At 35.1% G+C, this 22,852-nt stretch overlaps 1 protein-coding gene across 4 annotated transcripts in view; it reads left to right on the plus strand.

Moving 5' to 3' along the window:
- Positions 1 to 22,852, plus strand: part of Acf (ATP-dependent chromatin assembly factor large subunit) — a 177,806-nt gene that overhangs the window by 82,079 nt on the left and 72,875 nt on the right. For all 4 annotated transcript variants that reach the window (XM_089245722.1, XM_089245720.1, XM_089245721.1 and 1 more), the window contains 3 exons: positions 6,905 to 7,094; positions 7,464 to 7,657; positions 15,121 to 15,216. In XM_089245722.1, the coding sequence (XP_089101848.1) occupies positions 6,905 to 7,094; positions 7,464 to 7,657; positions 15,121 to 15,216 (480 nt within the window). The remainder of the gene's footprint in view (positions 1 to 6,904; positions 7,095 to 7,463; positions 7,658 to 15,120; positions 15,217 to 22,852) is intronic.

Genomic DNA, 22,852 nt, shown 5'->3' on the forward strand with positions numbered 1-22,852 from the left:
TTATTCTAAGAATGGATAGCTTCTCGATTTACCCCAACATGTTTATCGTATTTCTTTTTAAACGTGTCAATTGTGTTACAATTTACTACCTCCGGGGGTAAGCTATTCCATTTATTAACAACCCTATTGGAGAAAAATTCCCTGCGACACCATAACCTTGCATTGTCCCTCACCAATCGATACTGGTGTCCCCTTGTAAAAGCAGTCGATTGGCGGTGTACTAAAAGTTCATGGTCCATCCTATCCATCCCATTGAAAATTTTGAACACTTCGATCATATCTCCTCGACACCTGCGTTCATCCAATGTAAACATATTCAAAAAATGAAGTCTTTCTTCATAACTCAATCCCTGTGTGCCTTATTGGCACACAGGGATTGAGTTAGGCACACAGTTAGGCACAACGTTAGCCAGTTTCCAATCTCTCGGGACGATACCCTCAGCAACACTACTCCTGTATATCTGTGCGACTGGCCCCAACAATTCATTAGCACCTTCCCTGAGAACCCTGGGATAGATATCATCTGGTCCTGGTGCTTTGCTTGCACATACATTTCTTAGAAGGTTTAGGACCTCCACGTCTTCCACTTGAATATCGTTGAGCGTTTTATTACCCCATGCAACACCCGTATATCGAATATCATTATCTCCATTAAAAACCGACGCGAAAAAGTCATTGAAAGCACTACACATGCCTACATTGCTCTCTACTTTTGAGCCTCCTATCGAGAGGGGGCCAACTGTCCCCTTACATCCATTATTGACGTATCGAAAAAATGATTTTGGGTCAGAGCCAATGTTATCTGCCAACCTAGATTCAACTTGCTTTTTACTATCCCTTATCGCTTTCTTCAACAGTCTTCTTTTATCAGTAAACAATGATAGGTCACCTCGTCCACTTTTAGACTCTCTGAATGCTCTTTTCTTTTCAAGATAAAGGTTCCGCACGCTATCCGTGAACCATAGAGGGTGTGATGTACAAACACACTTTTTTCGAACAAAGGGTATGACGTCGTGCAAAACAGAGGATAGCTTCGTACTAAATTCTTCCCATTGACTTACCACCCCTACTGATTCCAACCGGTCTTTGAAAACTTCCGCTAACCTTCTTCGCAAAACATCAAAGTTAGTTCTCCGAAAACAAGGAACCAGTCTTTTGTTATCAACCTTACCCGAGGAAAAGTTACAGTGAAATCTGACGATACGATGATCACTGGAAGAAAACTCTTCCCCCACCGAAACATGTTCAACTAGATCCTCAGAACTACTAAGAACTAAATCCAAAATAGCAGTACCCCTAGTGGCTTCTGATACATGCTGATACAAAAAATTTTCGAGCACCAACTTAAGAAAGTCTCTTTCATACTGATCTCTAGATGAAAGGTTCTCCCAATCAATACCCGGGTAATTGAAATCCCCTAGTATGAGAACCCTCTTTCGCTTACACATGTAGGAAATTTCATCATGCATTTTGGCGATGTAGTTTTGATCCCTATTCGGTGGATTGTAACAAACCCCAAATACAAATACAAATACAAATACAACGCCACAACAGGCAAAATGCCCAACGAGGTGGCTGATAAAAAGATGCCCATAAAAATATGGATGTCATATGTTTCAAAAATACAGCAACCCAATTAAAAATGCAATTAACACAAATTACAAACAATATATACACATGATAAAATATTATACAATGCCCATAAAGAATACTTATGGTTGTCTTATTCTAAAAATGGATAGCTTCTCGATTTACCCCAACATGTTTATCGTATTTCTTTTTAAACGTGTCAATTGTGTTACAATTTACTACCTCCGGGGGTAAGCTATTCCATTTATTAACAACCCTATTGGAGAAAAATTCCCTGCGACACCATAACCTTGCATTGTCCCTCACCAATCGATACTGGTGTCCCCTTGTAAAAGCAGTCGATTGGCGGTGTACTAAAAGTTCATGGTCCATCCTATCCATCCCATTGAAAATTTTGAACACTTCGATCATATCTCCTCGACACCTGCGTTCATCCAATGTAAACATATTCAAAAAATGAAGTCTTTCTTCATAACTCAAGCCCTGTGTGCCAATAAGGACACGCGTAGCTCTTCTCTGCACCCCTTCAACCAAGTCTATGTCCCTCTGTAGGTATGGTCTCCAAAACCTTACAGCATACTCCATTCCAGGACGAACTAAGCCTCGAAAAAGCGGAAGAATGTCTTTAGGAGAACGCGAAGAGACCTTTTTGAAAATGAGACCAAGCATTCTATTCGCTTTTTTGACAACCGCTGAACAATGTTCAGAAAACTTAAGTCGCTCGTCAATGAGAATTCCCAAATCGGTGACTCTAGTTGCATCCGGGATAGTGACACCATTCAACTCGTAAGAGAACCGTGGGTTGTTCGAACCAAAATGAGCGACCATGCACTTATCTACGCTAAACGTCATGAAACGTTACCAACAACGAAAACCAACAATAAGCTTATGACGTCTTTTGTTCTCAAGTTCAACCCATATGGTTTCAATATCACTTCTCTGCACGTTACACTCTCTAGCCTTCAAACATGATTTCACGTATATCAACACTCCACCCCCTTTCCTATCAGATCTATTTCTCAAAAAAGTATCGTATCCTGAGATGTGTAAGAAAGATTCATCCCCATCGTTTGCCCAAGATTCTGTAATGGCTATAAGATCCAAGCCCTCCACAACTATCATAGTTTCTAAAAAATCTTTCTTATTACCCAAGCTCCTGGCATTTATTAACACACATTTTAATTTGCCCGGTGGTTTGTTGTCAATCGAGAAGCCATCCAAGTCAGAGGTGGGTAATTCCCCGTCAATACTGTTGTGATTATCATTAACTAACCCGCATTCCCGACTACGTGGTCTGGGAGTAAAAAACCTGACCTAAAACTATCGTAAACCTCCCAGACCCCTCTCTTATTTAGATGGATCCCATCCGAACGAAGCCACCTATCGGTAAATGCGGGAAGCTCCAAGAACGTGACCCCAAGTGAGGAGCAAATGTCCTTCAGGCCTATATTGAATTGGTGGATCCTACTCCTATATCCCCTACTACCCCTTGGCAGCACTGGAATCACTGCCACATCTGAACCCCCCTCCCTAGCGGATAATAGTAAATCCCGGTATTCTGACAGAGACTCACTAATATTCGCTCCTACCTGATTTGTTCCCACCCACAGAATCACCCGCAAGTGCAACTTTCGGCGATGAAAAACGTCTCGAACGTTGCCAATCTTCCCCCCAGGAAGACAACAGCGCTCGAAACCCCGAAAATCCCTACACACTCGGTTCCCAAGTTCCCTAACCATAGAATCGCCGATGATTAAACCCCTATCACTATCCCCCTCTGCCTCATCCACGACAACCCATTCGCCCTCTAAAATGTCGTTGTTCGTGGAGATTGCTTCTTCATCAACAGGTGGCTCGACGACCAGAGGGTCCGTTATAACCGGGCCCTCTAGCACCCTAACTTTTTCCCGTAAAGCTTCGACCTCGAGTTCCAGCCTTTTTCTATCCAAGCACCCTTTACAATTGAAACTATCAGCTACTATACCCCTAGACCAGGGAAACCTCCCGTCGCAAGCTCTACACAACACTAGTCGAGGTCGAGGCATACTAACACTATTGCTAAAGCTAGATAATAATAATAATACTTAACAATAGGAAAATGAGAAACGTTAACTGGAAAATGAGAAACGTTAACTGGAAATTAAAATAATGTAAAATACATTACTATGCAAAATATATGTAAGAGACTATACGAAAAAATTACGTAAAGTAGAATGCTCAGCACTAAATCACGAAGAATAAAATAAATATCTATATAAAGAATACAACACCCTCAAAAAAAAGTATTAAGCTACGAAGTACAATTTATACTTATTAGAATTAGCTAACTATCTCAAAACACTAACACTACAACAATAGGCCCAAATGGAAGGAAAACAAAGTTATTGAGAGTAAAAATGAGTAAAAATTGAGAGTATAATGTTAATACTATTTAAAACAAAAGAAAACCAGTTTTTTTGGTTTTAAAAAAAAAAGGTTTTTTACCAAACCTGCTATCCACACTCTGTTGTTGAAGTGCCAAAATGAATGTGGTTACACAAAATGGTATTATACTGCTGGCCAAGTACAGCATTATCTACTTTCACATTTTGCACTTTTTTCTCTTTTTTTTGCCAAAGAAATTTTCATTGCTTTAGGACAGGGTTGGCAAGTTTTTGATGCATGACAATTTTTGACCATTGGTTTGAAATGTCACATCAAAAACCTCAGATATTGTTTTTCAATATAAAACTTCCCTTTGGAAATGCACGTTAATTGCGTGTAATGTTTAAAGTGACTATGTTATACAAAGAATACATATTTAATACGATTCTAAAATTTTCTACTCTCTACAGAATTATTTTGGACAATATATATATATATTTTATATATATATAATTGTATAAAATATACAGTTTGAGTAAAGCATAGCATAAACACTGAAGGGAAAACACACGGGAAGAAACACACTAGTTTTTGTCCTTTAAAGACAGCTGGTATTTTTATCGGATTATAAGACCACTTGCCCCTGTCATGATGGTGCCACTACTGTTGCTGCCTCTTTGTGAAGGAAACCCCCCCCCCATCCCCGTGAGATAATGTACCACTACATTTAGATGTGTAATGCAATCCTTATTCATGAATTTGCTAAAGATATATAGAGCATCAGAATGTAGCCAAAAGTTAGAAAATGTGGCAAGAATGAGAAATTTTGGCTTTTTTATATCGCTTTAAATAACTGATGCTTTATATGAAAAAAAATATATACATTCAGGCCCCTTTTTTATGAGACTTTTTGGAAAAAAACCACTTAAAAATACCACCTTATACCATTTAAAGATATATTGTCAGAATGTCCCCAAGAATATAAAATATGGTAAGAGTGATAAATTTTAGCTAATGAACCAATACATTTTTCAAGGAAAAAATTATGTTTAAGCCACTTTTATTTTATTTTTGAAAGAAACCACTTGGTTAAACCATGGTTTAACTCAAACAGCCCTGATCACTCCAACTCATTAGCATATTGCATGGACAAATGGTGTGATATACATAGTATGATATGCAAATATCTGACTCATATGGACTGATAATTGTTATGGTTAAAATAAGAATAAGTCTTGTTATATGGTAATTTTTTTTTTTTTAAATTTATTTTGAAAATCTACCCATATATTCTCTCATCAAATGGATAAAAAAATTTTCTTAAAGAGCCACACCCATATGGGAGCAGACACAGTTCATGACCATTTAGAAAAGAACAAGAAAAGTAAACATGACAAAATACTGACACCTTGGAGGACCGACAAGAGCTTGTATGCCAATTATTTGCACATCAAAATACATGGTGCACAATGTGGAGTTTAGAAGACTTCAATAAACTCATTGTTTATGGTCAAATAAGCTCCTTTTGTCTCAAGAAAACTTGATACTGACAAACAACCTTTTTTTTATGTCTGAATTTGTTCAGCTTCTGGTGCGTCAAGATATGAATGCCTGGAGATCATCATGGTCCCTACCTGGCTAGAAATGCCTGCCTACCAATTTGCATGCTTACTGCTGAAAGTTTTAAACATATGATTTTTCATTAGTCTTCCCCCCACACTTATTGATTTCTCAATTATTGAGAATTGAGAAAAGGGGAATATTGTAATTAGCAGCTAATTGGGTTTTTGCAGATGTTGTTCAATCTGTCGCTTATACAAATAGCATAGGTGCCAATGCTTTAGATTTACCCGGAAGTCTTCAGATTTTTTAGCCTTATTAAAATCTTCCTGTCGGAAATCAGATTCTTCCAATTTTTTATAACTTCAAGGAGAGATCCATAAAAGTCCTAATTGTGCTTTGTTCCAATGGAAAATTCCTAAAGAAAATATTCCTTCAGTCCTTGCAATTCTAGGTTGATTACGTTTTCTCAGGAAAAATATTGAGAATCGCATGATTTCAAGTACAAAAAATTGGTAATTGTTGCCAAATATGATGCCAAAAGCAAGCTCATTAGCCAATTGTTAAAAAATCAGGACCTCGAGAAATGCATCCTACGAATATGGGATTTATAAATGATCAATCCCCTCCCCAAAAAAATCAGTTTTTCCTTTTATTTTTGTGACATGTTTCCTTTGTATGTCATCACGTAAATAACTAGTTTTTTCAAGTATGCGAGTTGGCACCTATGAAATAGAAATAATTTGTAGCAACAAATAAAATTTTATAAATCAAACACATGATCAAAGTCTAAAAAATGCTTCATGGTCTACTTGATTTACATTTAACTGATGTGATCTAATCTCTGATAAATTTGCTTAGTATCTAACAATTTTGATTGATCAAAATTTTGGGCTAGTATTAGCAAACATAAAGTATAATTGTTTTAACATAGCCAATAAAACAAAGGATGCTAAAATGCAGGTTCAAGTCAGCCAATTCAACTGGTTCTTATAGTGCAGATGTAAGAATTATCCAGCATTTGCAATTCAAATTTCTGGCATTCTGGAAAATAAGCTATTCTCTTCATGTGCTGGTCTTCCTCGCTGTTTTCTGGCATAATATGGCATGGCGTATTTAACAAGAAAGATGTGTATAGTGAACTTGTAGAATAACTTGTCAAGACAAGTTTCGGTTTTGAACAGAATCAAAAGATGGTTCCCTTATTAATAATTAGTGCTTTAATGTACACCTTTATAAAACGAAAACCTTTCTAAAGCAGAGAAATATTTTAGTCTCTGGACATTGTTTCATACAGGTTCCACTCTAGTTATCAGAAAACAAGTAGTTTTTATGCATCTCTCACATTATTACAGAACAAATTTCACATTTTGAAATTTTTTGTGTTTAGGATTCTGCTATCGAAAAATATCAGTTGGATAACTTCCAATTTTATGATGCTTTCATGGGACCACTTCCAAAATATGCTACCTCTCCAACTAAGAAAAAAGGGGTTGTTAATTCAATACCTGCTTCTGAAGAAAAAGTTAGCAAAGATAAAAAGAGGAAGTCAACTCCTGCTGCTACAGCTGAATCCAGTGGCAAGTACATTTTACATAGACTTATGGAAGTATAATTTCTCCAGAAGAATGCTTGTTCAATTCTGAAAAGTGACCATGAAACATCATGTCATTATTTCTTGCCAATTGGAGAGGGGGAAAAAAACATTCCAAAATAAGTCATTGCTCCTTGAAACATTTTTTAAAAAGGAAGCAATTATCTTAAAAGTTTTGTAGCTAATAAAGAAAATAATGTGCAGTTTTCTCAGATGTAATTTTATTTCTATTAAAAGAATAAAATAACTTAAAAATATTAGTTTTAAAATACTCTTGAAACTTATTTGGTGATGCTGCAACTTTGTGTTCCGAAAATTTGTTAAACATAATTACTTTTACTTTTACTTATGTAAGGTAAAAAAGTGGTGCAAGGGAAACTTGACTTTAAAAAAGATAGTGAAGAAGACAGAAAGAAAACTGTCCAGAAAGAGCAAGAAGAGTTTGAAAAGAAAAGGTTGGTGTTAGAACAAGAGAGACAGAAACGTAAAGAAGAGCTCAAGAAACGTCTGGAAGAAGAAAAAGAAAAACTAAAAGAGCAAAAGATTAAGGTGTATATACATTACTTTTCTTTTGAGTATAATTAGATTATTTCTTTATTATATTATGTTGATTGTGCTTGGGGCACAGCTGTCATTCCCCAATTTTCTACTTTATTTGCCAGACTGCTGAAAAATTATTCTCTTGAATTTTTACCTTATTTGTGAAAAAACTTGATTTAAAAAAAAAAATTGATCCTGAATTATTTTTTCCCATTAACAAAAATAAGCTTGGTCCTTCCGCTCACAATGTTGTTAATCAGTTGACATTTTTGCACTAAATTATGTCAGTGTTCCCAGTAACCTGGAAAGTCAGGGAAACAGAAAATGGTCAGGGAAAATGTTAAATATTTGTCAAAAGTCAGGGAAAATTCTTAATATTTGGGGAAAGTCAGGGAAACAGAAAATGGTCAGGGAAAATGTTAAATATTTGTCAAAAGTCAGGGAAAATTCTTAATATTTGGGGAAAGTCAGGGAAAATCTGAAGGAAAGAAATTAAAAGAGGGATGAATTCCCATTCCAGTGGTTGATCTTCACTTTTTCCCCTATAGAAGATTCTCTCTTTCAGATCCTCTGGGATAGAATAAGGAAGCCTTATCCACAATCTATCTGCATTTTCCTCTGGATTCCCTACTGAGAGACACTTTGGTGTACATGAGCAAAATGTCTTATCAGTTGAAGGGTAAGATTTTACATAGTGGAAACCAATGCTGGTCAAGGTCACTGAACCTGCTTTTTCAGTAAATGGATGAAGGGGGGGGGGGTCTAAGGAGACCCTCTTTTCCATTGTTGAAAACAAAGCCAATACCATCTCAAATTTCTTTTCTATCTCTTCTGAGAAAATGGTTTATCATCTTGCTTTTTTTTGCTGCCTCTGTATAAGGGGAAATTCAAATATGTCAAGATGGGAGAGTTGAGCCTTCTACCTGTTGGTTGTAAGGAAGGCAATTGGATGGGATGAAACAACTCAGTAGTATATTTTTTTTTGTTTATAGAATTCTGTTCCTTGCTACACACAGTTCACAAGACACCACAAATGGGTAAAATTGAAAGAGAATTGTTTTCTCTGAATTTTTTTAGTAAGAGATGGGTTGAAAATGTATAATGTTTGGAAAGAGATATAGACATTTTTGACAATGTGAAATTTATATGGAACAACAAGTCTCTTTGAGGTAATCCTGCTACCTCGGCTGGCCTGGCGGTGAAAGATACTCCATTAAGTGTGAGATGAGTTTTTAAGACTGTCCCTCCAGAGTGCAAGTCATTTCTAAAAAGATTTCAAAGCTCCAAACATTTTGGTATATATTTTTTTGAAGTTCTTTTCAAGCTCTCATGTGGAAACTTATTGCAAGATTGGAATCTTATAAATTAGAGGCTGTATTTCTGCAAAACAATTCTTGAAATTGATCTGGATTGGGAAAGCCGCCCCTGATTTTAATTCTCCTGAATAATCAGTCAACATGTTTTTGTTTTTTAATCTCACACCCTTAAAATGCTCTTTCGCACCCCTGGTTAAGAACCACTAATTCTAGGTTTTGTGACTCTGATGTTACCCAATAGCATCAGATTGTCTTCTGTATTTTTAGGACGTAGACGCATAAACAATGTTTACGAATCTGCAAAAAGCTAGAAATAAAAGTGTGCTTTATTTATCAAAAATTATGACACTGGCATTGAACAGTAAAATGTCAACAAATCCCTTTGAAAAAGATGGATAGCACAGTAAAACCATCCAGTTAACCCAAACTTATTTACATTGGATCTTGCAGCTTATACATTTTGCACTGTGATGCTCCTGCGAGACCACTTCACACAAAATCATTCTTAAAAAAAACTTCATTGCCTTTTTTTTGAAATTCATTGAAATTTTTTTCATTGCCTTTGCAATTTGCTGTGCACTGAGGAAGAGAGTTTACACACTGGACTCTGGAAGACTTGTCAAAAATTGATAATAATGTAACATATTGCAAGGAGAGACAGGATAGAATTATCCGTTGTTGCAAGTACACTATGTTTAGTCCAAAAATTGTTTTTGTTACGAAGTCATTTCGCTTTAGCTTGAGTCAATTTTATAGGACAGAGGTTCTCAACTGGTGCTCCGTGGAGACCTTGGGGCTCCTTGTGCACTCTCCAGGGGCTCCGCGGCCGCTTGAGGGAAAATATAAAAAAATAGTAAAATTTAAAAAAATTGAATATTTTTAAATAGTAAAAATTATCAGTAACTTTGATGAATAATTAAATTGTTCTACGGGGCTCTACCATAGATTTTTTTTTACTTGAAAGGGCTCAGCGAGTCAAAGAAGGTTGAGAACCGCTGTTATAGGATATTGAAATAGTGGCGTAAAAAAACAATTTATTTTTTTACAAATTTGAAAAAATGCATTTCTGAAGGGCTTTTTAAATATTATGCTATGATTATGTTATTATGTTGTTTAGGGAGTACCCCTATCTTACTTTTTCTAATTTTTGAATGGGAACCCTGTGTATGCGTTTTTGGTCAGGGAAAATTTTGAGTCATGGTCAGGGAAATGATCGAGCAGATTCTGCTGGGAACCCTGTTAATACAATGATATCTCAGCTAATAAATATAATTCCATCCAGAATCACTTTTGTTAGCCGAATCATGTTTTTTCCATAAGTTTCTATGGGAAAACAATTCATTCTAGGAACTGGAGATGGGATGAATATTTTTCCTTTTTGCCTAATATTCAGTTTGAATGTTGCTTAGGTATTCGGCCAAATATCTGTGTAATATATTTTCTGGATGTACCTAGACAAGATACAGCATAAGCTACTGACAGGGGCATAGAATATCGAAAGAGGAATGAATATGAAAATAATTTGTCAATTTTATGATGCATTACTAGTTGAAAGTAAATAATGGGGGACATTTTCTTCATTAGATATAAAATCGGTAACAAATGTTGAAAAAAAAATTCTCGGAGTAATATTGAAATACAATATAGTTAAATTTGAAATTTGATTGTCGGTGTTGGGCAATAAAAATCTTTCAATTACTATAGGTTATTATTTATTTAAATAATAAATTGCATAATTGAAATTCAATTTTAATAATTTAAAATTACCAATTTTATTCACAAGAGTTGCCAACTGCTACAGATTGTCTGTAGTTTCTATGGACGGCCGCAATGAACTACGGAGCTATGGGTGACGTCTGAATACTTCGGAAATCGGTTTTAAAAATATCTAGTCTTTGAGTTTCTTATGGTGTTTTACTTAATTTTATTATTTTTTATAAAATTACATTGATATTTACTCTAACAATGAATTCGTATACGCATGTGAGAGAGTACGAGAGAAGACAAACTTGGAGCCAATCTGTTTTGTCTGTGCACAGAAGGCAATCTGTAAAGCGCATCTAAACCTACCACTCTGTCAAGACCCTCTATAGCAGAAAGCCTCAGCACAAAGCTCGCAATGTCACTGAAGTCGTCCATTTCACCTATAGTTATTGCATGCACATACTGAAAAAAAATATTCACATACGTCATCCTGCTTTATCTAATGGCTGCAGGTGAAATGGATGACTTGTACAAACCAGTTTTCTATCATGACTGCCCTATGTTGTGGAATAAAAGCAGCACTGCGTATCCAGACCCTGCTTCATTTACATAGTGCATGGTTAACCTCATGGAATTTGTGTTGGAAAGAATGTTTCACAGTAGGAGGTCTGATACGAAGAAAACTGGGATGGGGGTCTAGGGTTGCTAGAAGTCTATATATGGCCAACAAGGGTGTATGCAGATTGGAATTGCATTGAATATTCATGAATTATGCGACCTCAGAATGTATTTTCGGGAGAGGGGGGCTCATGTGGCCTGAGTCCTCTACGTTTCAGTGTCACTGAGGTGCTGTATTTAATTAAAATTTAAAAATAAATTTTTGAGTGGTTATTTTTATTGTATTATGATTGTTATCCTGCCCCCCATGGCAATGGCAAAGCTGAACATTCATCACTACTGACGAGCTTTAAGCCAATGTTGGCATGTCTGTAATAGTGATAAATTTTAAGAAAATTGGCATTCAGCCAAAGCATTAGTAGAATATTTGGTTATTCTGCCAAATCGCTAGTTGTCTCGTCCCTAGCCTCATTGACCGTGTCATTAGTGTCAAAAATTGTTTTAGTGTGTTTCTGGACGAATAATTGCATTTTTAATTGGGTTGCTATATTTTTGAAATATATGACATCCATATTTTTATGGGCATTTTTTTCTCAGCCACCTCGTTGGGCATTTTGGCTGTTATGCCGTTGTATTTGTATAATGATGGTAGAAGGATGTTCATTTGATTGTTATTTTCAACTGTTGCTTTCTTGGCAACCTCATCAGCTTCCTCATTTCCAGAAGTAATTTTGTGTGCTTTGATCCATGAAATTCATCTGTGGATGTTCATGAAGTATCCAAACATGTGGTGCTATTTGATAAGGAGTTGTGTAGCATCTCTGTACAATATAGAAACTAGACAGGCTGTAGATGATAATTAGCACATTCATCTCCTTTGCCTTCTCTTCTACCATGAACAATACTAATAGCTCTACTTGAAAAATAATATTCTTATTTAAATTAGCTGATGCCTTATGCCATAGACCAGCATGAAAATTAAAATTGTGGTCTGATCTACGACAACCACTCAATGAAGAGCTAGAATGTTTTTTCTCAACTATAGGAAACTCTCTAACTCGACACGACATGTAACATGGTAGACAAACATGTCGAGTTAGCGGGGTGATTATATACATTCTAACAATTGTATTAAATAAAATGCTAATTCTCATTAATTTTAATTCAGGGTTGTTTCAAAATAGAATCAAAACATAAAATTTACCTCATGAAAATTTATCAAGCATATTTGCTTGTTTTTCTTTCAGAAGAGAAAACAAATATTTCTGCACACTATTCAGTTTATCCCGCAATTTTCTGTCTTTTCTTGACTTCGTAGAAAGCGACATATCAAATCTAGAGTTTTTAATGTATCGTGGAGAGATGGTGCAGGTACTTCATTTGAACTTTCTGTGTGTGTGATTCTATTTCTTCAAAACATGAAGCACTTGCTTTGGTTGATTGATTCTAGAATATCATTGTCTTCTAAAAGTCCTGCAGTTACAAGATCAGACAATATTCTCAAATAAACCCATAGTGCTATTTATATGTTTTCTCCACACTTAATCTAGGAGGAATCTTTGGAGAAATAATCGTTTTCCAAAAACTCTGAACAAAAACCAACATGACGGAAGCAGTTCCGAATCGTGGCATTCGTGCCTGAGTTCCATGCAGAATCAATCATTTCAACTGCATATAAAACAAATTTTTATGTCCATTCTAACATCCACAAATTCAAAGTTTTTTGTCTGAAATTTTCTGTAAAATGTTTTCATATTTAAGATAATTCCTAATTTCCTTGATTGAAACTTTTTGCAAAATCTTTGCGTTCCCTTGAATTAAATTGATCCTGCTAATGGGATTGAGGGAGATTGAGGGATTGAACCAATAAAAAAGTTGCTTGCTTTATTTATTTATTTATACAATATTGTTTGGCCGAGGCCTACACAAGAGGATGCGGAATTATATATGGCAAAAGTGTCGATTGATGGTACGAGAAAATTCAGAAATCGTAGGGCAATCTACAGTATTTGATGGTAGGTTGTTCCAGTCGATAATAGTTCTTGGGAAAAAGCTAAATTTGTGACAATCTGAAGAGGCAAAGATGGGCTGTAATTTTTTGGAATGATAATTACATTGAGAAAACTACAATTAGAGAAATCAAGAATTACAATGTAAAGTCTCATACTTTGAATGAGACTTTACATTGCTGAATTCTGATTTCTTATTTATTTTCTACTTGGTTCATAAGAAGAATCAAATGCTGAAAAAAATTTCCCTCATCTATAGCAAATGTTGAAATGGTGTTCCGTGCAACTTTATATTCTTCGGCAAGTTCACTGTTAGTTTTTCCCAATTCTAGTTTTTTGAAAATTTCAATTTGTGATTTTTAAATGTAAAGTATGAAGTTTGTGTGGAGCCATTGCATTCATGGCCATCGATACTCATAATGACAACCAAATGACATATTCAGCGTCTAACTAGGCTTTAGCTCTTTTTCTTTTACTTCTTATTCCACCAAAAACATTCTCCACAACAGACAATATTAGAACTCACACTATATAATATTTTTATCCTTATTTGATGTTAACAATTTCAACATCCAATAGGGATCACACCACACTTTAGGGATTAACCACACTTCTTTTGACCATGAAAAGAGAGAATATTCTTTGGGAGGACTACTTTAATAAATTACTGGGGAATATTCTGTTATTTATAATATAACAGAATTACTGGAGAATATTCTTATAGAAAATAATTATTCTGAAGTTATTAAGTCCTTCCAGAGAATATCCTCAGTTACTAAAATTTTTCCAGAGTATTATCAAGAATATATGTAATAACATGTATTATAATAAATAATCTTGATAAATAACTTGAGAATAATTATTTTTGATTAGAATATTCTCTAGCAATTTATAATAGTAGTTCTGTGAGAGAATATTCTCTGTCCCTGTCTCTCTTCCCATCAAGAAGATGGGAATATTGAAGTTTGTAGACCACAATATTAACGTTTGAAAGCAAGGAAATTTAACCAGCAGGGCTGAATTGCACAATTGCACAACTTTTTAAGAAATGTGAGTGATACAGAATTTAAGTATGTGCATTGAAAAAACAACAGTTCTGTATCTTAGAATGAAGGTGATTGTATAATAATTGCTTCCTTTATCAATCAACTTTGATTTAATTTCTTTTGTTGTGAACTTATTTCTGAAAATTTATCTAATTTTAAAATATAGTTTTTTTAAGGTTTTAATTTAATGGTTTCTAAAATCTCTGAGAATGTTCTCAGAATATTGGTTATAAACTAAAAGTTGTCATTAGGGGGTGATTACACCAAAAATTGTTTTGTTGTAAATGTTTCAAGCAATGAAAACTGATTTATATTTCACAATATAAATAAAATTAGTAAAAAAATTTGAATTATTTAAAAGAAAAATGAATATATTCTCAATTATATTCTCCAATTTTTACATCCTCTCACTTCATATCTCTACCCATCATATAAAACAAAGGATTATCAAAGTACCCATGAGCAATGTCAAAAATTCTTAGAATGGTAACACACAGGCAATTGTAAAAACCAGTCATAGTAATGGGACAGAAATCTTAGTCGATTTAAGCAGAGTTAAGCCAAACATGTGTCTAATTGAAGAGTTTCCCCGTTCGTTGAAATTAGTATTGGGCCAACCAAGGCAATAATAGGTGTCTAGTTATCAAGATTACATTGTAAATTGGGACAAGTTTGTTTATTCATGTCAGGGAACTTATAAATGAGTTTTATTATTGCATGTTTTCAGTGACAATATCTGTAAAGGAACACAGAATTCACATATTGATTTGTTATTTAAGGAAAGAGAGCGGAAAAAAGAAGAGAAAAAGAAAATGACAGAGTACCTCAATTCTTGGAAAAAGCCCCGTGATGATCTGGAGTGTGATGATTTAAAAGTATGTATTCAGTTTTGCTACTTAAATACAGGAGTGGTTCCTTAACTTTTTGCAGCGAAATCTCCATTTGACAAGAATTTAATTGGCGGCCATTGGTTTTCAAATTGTTTTATTAACTTATTTCTGGATTTTCACACCTTTAGAGAGCAGCTGTTAGAGATCCTTGTGAAAATTTCAGTTTCGCTCCATCAAAGTAGCAAAGTGCGAGAAGTCATCATTTTTTATTTCCAATCGTGGCTACTGAGTGCATAGAGTTGTGATAAGAGTTGGGTGTTTTTAGGTTTGACATATATTTTACCCCTGAAGCAGAATATGCCGAAATCAGCTATAGCCTACGTAGCAGAACAATCGGTGGGGGAGGGGGCTAGTGAGAAGAATTTTGAGAAAAGTGTAGTAAAGAAACTATATATATTATTGGAATTTTAGCTGCAAACATTACCAAGGGCTCGTTGCAGAACAATGCAAAATGCTCAGTTTTGGTGTTTTTACATTACAAAAGATAATAGCAAATGTCTTTTTAAGACTACTTCATAGAAAATACATGGATCATTTTTAGAAAATAGCTAAAACTGAAAGTTTAAATTTAGAAAACAGTTTGATTAATCCAATGCTAGTCCTTTTTCAGATTCCATGAGTAATGTTGTGTATTTAATAAATTAAAAATAATCTATATATATAAAATGGATTTTCTGTGTGTATATATGTTCTCTATACAAATCTACAATTTTAGATCGATAGTCACCAAATTTTGCATATATACCAAATGGGACCCGACTTGAATGACAGGCTACTTTAAAATTTCGTCAGAGCAGGGCAAATACCCCAAAGGTGCAAAAAAACTGTCAAGCAACAATGGTTTTTGGGCCTCAACAATCACTTTTGGAACGTTTACTTTGGTTACCATGGTTCCCTAGCAATGCGTTTCAGATGTGTATATGCCTTTATAATGGTTTGCCACATTGACATTTTCAGTACTCCCAGTAATGAGAGCTTTTTGAATAGACGTCAGAATCATCATCAGCATCATTTTGAGGGACAGACAAAGGATGATCCCCATAGAAATCAGTGTTAGAATTGCCGATTTTACTGTAGAAATGCAGAAATCTAGTGGGGTTATATTGGACATTGGAAGGACCGGACACACCCCGCTTCCCTTCTTGGAGATATCGAAGCTTTCCGGGGGGGGGGGGTCTGCTACATCAATAATTTAAAAAATTGTATTGAATTCTCAATTTTTGTAATATTGAGTTCACTTAAATATGAAGTAATTAACCGGACCTACTTTTGAGTTGGATATCCATGCAATAACATTGACTTCAACTTTTAATTTACATCTTCTCAAGCTCGAAGATGAAAATATGTCTGTATTGTCTGTTAATATTCAACTGCATAAATTCATATAGTTTAGTTTGTTTTAAAATTAGTTATAGGCCCATAAAGTGCATCAAAGAAATTGCACAGCTTTAACTAAGCATTTTTGGAAGCTGAAACAGGCAGATGGGTAAGTTCGGGGGGGGGGGAAGATTGAAATACTTAGAACCAATAAAAAAGGAAAAATATATTCATTTCTACGTTTTTTTAAATCTAGATTTGTTTCTTTCATTAGGCGCGCTGAAAGTCGCCATATTGATTAACTTAGACACGGTATGCATGTCCCTCAAAGAAAGAGGGAGATATCGCACATGATCCAAAAAGCCTCATTGAAGAAAACCCGGGCAACGCCGGGTATTATAGCTAGTAAAATAAATAAAATAATTCATTCTCACGAAATTGAAAAAATATATCTAAGAATTTTTTCGGTTGAAACTTCTTTACCTGTTAATAAATGAAATATAGTCAGCAATGAAATTAAAAATGTATGGTGTAAGAATTTAATTTAAATTTAACCATATTAAGAGAGAGGAAAATCCAATGAGGCATTTTGCCTGTTTCAGCACACATTTCATGCAACATGTTCCATATATTTTAGTAGTTTCTATTCAAATTGGACAAGCACTGATATTCCGAACAATTTTTTTTCCTCAATTGCATTTTTATTTTTTATTTGTAGTTTATTTTTTGCCAACTTCATGGAGGACAACAGATTTCCGATTAATCTTTGTATTGCTAGAGTATTAGATGTACTAAAAGCAAAGTCTTTAGATGAAACATTACTTCAGCTTGATGTTGCAGCAAAGAAATTTGATTTTTTTTTTAAATTCTTCTGTAACTTATGATCAAACCTTCCTTGTGGTTACATAATGCCAGGAGGAAGATATTTTTTCATATTTTGCAACTTTGCAACACTGATCGAAGAATAGGACATATAATAACTTTTTTTTCCCTAAATGAACCAATGCAAGCCAAAACAGGTGAAATGACCAAAGAGATGTCTGAGAAAAATTTGTCCATAACAAATATGGTTGTCATATATTTCTAAAATACAGCAACCCACAATTAAAAATGCAATTACAAAAACTAGGAACAATATATATATATATATATATATATATATATATATATATATATATATACATGATAAAATATTATACAATGCCCATAAAATGTATTTATGGTTGTCTTATTCTAAGTATGAATAGAGCTTCTCTCAATTTACCACAACATGTTTATTGTATTTTTTTTTAAACACATCAATTGTGTTAGATTTACTATCCCCCGGTGGTAAGCTATTCCATTTACAGTGGAACCTCCATTGGCGGACACTCCCCATTTGCCAACATTTCCAATTAATGGGTATGTTTCTGATCCCAGTCCCGTGGAATAGAGCTTTAATATATTTTACTGCCCGTTAGCGGACAGTAAAATCAGCTGAACTAATTTTTTTTTTTCCTAACTCTAATTTGTGAATTTTTGTTCATAAATCGCGAATTTATCATATTCAATGGCAGGGCTCCCACTCATCCTACTTTTTGGTAAAATGTCCTACTTTTCTTACTTTTTTACCAAATCCTATCGACAAAATTTGTGTAATTGATTTTAATTGAGCAGGAAATTATTGATATATTGCCAAATATTACAAATGTTGGAGAATACAATTAATGATTCTGCCAAAGCAGAAATTGTATCATTTTTAAGGTAATTTAGAGGGGGGGGGGGTATGTGGACCATTTGATTAATTTTTCATTTGGTTAGTTTGAGGGTTCAACAAGTATAGTAGTCATTAAAAACTTCTGTCTGGATGGAAAAATAATTTTGTATTTATTACTTCGTGGTCTTGGACAGTAACTTTCATCATTCAAAATTGTGGTGCAAATAGGTGAAACAACAGTTTGCATTTTAAAGCAGTTGGATACATAGGCCTATTCTAGCCTATTCAGTTGAAGCATTCAGTTGTCTTCTGTATTTTTAAGGCATGAACAGGCATAAACAATATTTACAATGCTCAGCAAAGAGCTAGAAATGGAAGTACTTCATTTGTCAAAAATGATTACACTGGCATTGAACAGTAAAATGTGAACAAAACAGAAAAATTTAAAAAATGATGAGCAATGCAGTAAAACTATCTGGTTCACGCACATTCCCGCATGTACCGATTCGTTGGGGGTTCCACGGGGGGTTGTGGGCGGGGTGCATGTGTGGTGTAGCAGTAGTAGGTAGGGCTCGTAGGTAGGGTAAAAAAAAAGGGGGGGGGGCTCGGGGATCCATGTCTTAAGTCAGCCACCTCGTTGGGCAATTTGCCTGTTGTGGTGTTGTATTTGTATTTGTATTTTGCCTTATATAGGTCGGATCTTGTAATTCACACATTTTTTGCATTGTGCTTTCGAAAATGGTCTCGAAGGTGCATCATTCTTAAAAAATGTATGTCTTCGAAATTTGCCGTGCCTTGTCAAAGAGAGTTGACAAGCTCGTCACTTTGGACGACTCCAAAAAAAAGAATGTAATATATATGAGGAGAGACAGCAAAGAATTATCTGTGGTTGCTAGTGTACTGTTTTGGCCAAAAATTGGTTTTTTAACCAAGTTATTTGTTATTTTGTTTTGGCTTGACTGAGATAGTGCTGGGGGGGGGGGGGGAAAAGTTAACTCAAAATTAAAAAAGAAAATTTAATTATTAAAAAAAATTTTTTTTAGGGATTTTTTCCCATTATGCTATGATTATGTTGAGTAAGGGGGTTACCCTCCCCCATCCTACTTTTTAGTCCTGCGTTTTCCTACTTTTTCTCATTTTTTTTGAGTGGGAGCCCTGCAATGGTGATTATATATACCGTATATACTTGTATATAAGCCAACCCCACCCCCCCCCACTTCAGGACCACCAAAACCACAATAAATTGAAAACCCATGTATAAGCCGACCCCCAAAAAATCCCTGCATTTCAGAGAAAAAAAAATTCTTATATTTTTATGCAAAATCAACAGCTTATGAAAATTTGCAATAGAAAATGATTCAAACTTTTTAATTCATTTCTTTTAAGTCTCCAAGCTCGTCATAATCCATGATATTATAATAGGGGGTGTGGCATCTTCGTTTTTATCCTCATCTGGGCTGTCATCACCATTGTCACTTTCAAAGAGGATATCATCTTCAGTACCGTACATCGCATTGCTGATGCAACACTTTTTGAAGGTTCGGCGGAAACAGAATTCCATGCTTCATGTACCCATTGGCACACTAGGCCAATGTCAGGTTTCTTCAAGGCACAACTTTTTGTAGTTTCTTTATCATCAGAATTCATCCATTCGATTCACAAATTTCTTAAATAGTCAGTCTTGTCGATGCTCACATCTAAAGGCTGTAAGATCGACGTTATCCCACCTAGTATTGAAGCCAATGATGTTTCCGATTTCTTTGCCTCGGCTTTGACATAATCCGTTCCATGTGGGGTTTGAACATATCCCATTACAATAATGCTGGTTTCTCGAAAACTGCTGCAAAAATGACTGCTGATTGTGGGGGGTCATTTTTTTCTCATCAAAAACTGACCCGAGTATAAGCCGACCACTTGAGGAACAAATTTTTCCACAAAAAAACTCTGCTTATACACGAGTATATGCGGTAATTCCAAGCTCATATTGGTAAATATGATAATTTGTCAATTACTTAATTAACTAAACATTAATATCAACCAGGATGCTTATTCCGAATGGTAATGTTGATTTTGTTTGCACATTTTGGTACGTGTGAAGAAAGTCAGCATTACAAGATTGATGATGCGTTGTGAACAGGGTGCAGATTTTTATGACCTAAAAATCTTGGAAATATGCAATCATTTATGACCTAAAAAACATGGAAATATGACCTTGAAGAAAATATGACCTTAAAAGGAAATGATATGCCCTTAAAAAATGAAACCGTTGACCTCATAATTTAACTCACTAATTTCTCCGTTTCCATTTATTCTTTCTGATCTTATCCAGTTTTAAAATAAAGTCAGTTCATTAACTTGTAATAGATTGAAATTTCAAAGCATTTTTCTTAACTTAGCAGAGTATGCGTTATTTTCATTTACAACTTTTTTTTTTTCATAATTGAAATGAAAATAATGCATGCCCTGGTACAATTCTATCAATCAGCACTAGAATTACAGTAAATTACGACATGCATTTTCAAATGTTCAAATTAGGAACTTCGTCTATTGTCTTACTGTTGCATGTTTGTGTTTGTAAACCTTAGGTGGCGTCACTGAAATTTTTGTATGTCTATATATATCCTATGCAACCCTGTTACAGGCTTTGTCTTGCTTGTTTTTCATTGTCTTCCGCGGTGTGTTCGCGTGCCTGTACATTGTGATTAGTTTCTAATGTATTAATACGTTCACATTAATGGATTAAACCTCCTTTGTGTTTTCCTGCATACACTGTTGTTGAGTGCTCCTTACCACCCAGTCACTACACTGGCGACAGGATTATTTCAGTTGATGACAGTAAATGATGAAGTAAGATTTTCAATTCGTTATTTTTGTGAACATGACATTGGGAAGCGTTCCAGCTTTTAATCAGTCCGTCAAACAGTGGTCGCAATATGTTGTGTGTTTGAAGCAACATTTCATTGCAAATGAAATTGCTGATCCACTTCGATAGAGAGCCATATTTATTATGGTAGTAGGCTCAGATACTTACAGTAGACTATGCAATTTGCTCTCTCCTGCGTTACCCACTGACAAAGCTTTCGTGCAGTTGGTTCAGCTTCTAACGGCACATATTGAACTGACCCCTTTAGAGACTGTTGAGACTCTGAAAATTTTCAGGAGAAATCGTTTGCCGGGGGAATCGGTACAAACTTTTATCGCGGAATTGCGTCGCATGTCTAAATATTGCAATTTTATTGCTCAGGTGTGTTCGCGTGCCTGTACATTTAACTGCATTGTGATTAGTTTCTAATGTATTAATAAGTTCACATTAATGGATTAAACCTATGTTGTGTGTTTTCCTGCATACACTGTTGTCGAGTGCTTCTTACCATCCAGTAACTACATTTACAATATGTTATTGTAAATGGAAAAACTTTGTTCCACGTTGTTATGGGAGCAAATTTGAAGAAAGTCATTTCATGTGCAGACAGTTCTGGCTCGGTGTCATCAAATTGTACCTGGTTTCCACATAAAATGACATTTATCTTAGAGTCAAATCACCCACATTAGCTTGTATTCATTTTTCTAATTTTGTGATAATTATTTTCGTAACGTCACTGCTAACTTGCTGAACAGCTCCTAATGCATCACAAAGTGACAATCCAACAGTCTCTAGGTGAGTAATTGCATTAGATAGTTTAGTAAAGTTTTGATTGCATATATGCTAAATGTTCAGTCAAACTTTTTAACGAAAAGCAGTCCTTCACAATCTTGATGGATGAAAGAATCAGTTTTCAACTATATTCTTTAAGGCATAATTCATACAATAATATAAGGTGGCATTGAGCCAAGTCCCCCCAACGTGTAAGAACAGGTTGAGGTGGAAGAGGTAGAGTAGAGGCGATTTCTTTAAATTTTTGTATTCTGAGAGGAGTTTTGAGAAAAAAAATTTTCCCATTCAAAATCAACTTGTCAATATTGGAATAATTTCCCCTAATCTCTTCAGCCAATCAGTGTAAACCATGTGCCAAACATGTAATGTGAACCATTTTTGTGTAAAACAGCTTTAGCCCTCTAGCTGCCTTGACCATGTATGGAGCTACATTTGTTAAAAAAAAAGTAGAATGTTTCCCTTTTCACAACCATCTGGCCACAATAGCTTCATGGCGTCATAGAATAGCATAGCAACTATAGAATTGTTGACTTTTTGTGACATTTCACATGTTAGGAGAAATATTTCACCTGGCCTATCAACCTTTAGGGTTCCAACAACAATGTTAGCTATACAGGGGTGATAACTCTGCGCCAATTGCGCCACGCTGCGTCAATTTGACATCTTGTGCCATCCTGCTCCAATAGTATATTTTCGTATTTTTCTGCGCCAAATAGCGAATTTTGCTTCAGTATGCCGGGAATTTCAGAAAGGACGGCAAAAATTTTTTTCCCCTGCTTGCCGCGAAAGGATTCTTTCCGAGAAGAAGACGTTTTATTACACTGTACTTAATTTATCACCTTATTTAAACTACCTGTCCCTCATCTGGCTTTCCATCGTGAAATCCTGATAATATCTATGATCATGCAACTAAAGATGATTTGTAATGATCTTTCAGCTTTAAAGTGCAAATG

Source organism: Pholcus phalangioides, unplaced genomic scaffold (genome assembly GCF_987345545.1).
Source record: "Pholcus phalangioides strain wild (caught in Gottingen) unplaced genomic scaffold, Ppha-v1.0 ptg000016l_1, whole genome shotgun sequence".
Classification (NCBI taxonomy): domain Eukaryota; kingdom Metazoa; phylum Arthropoda; class Arachnida; order Araneae; family Pholcidae; genus Pholcus; species Pholcus phalangioides.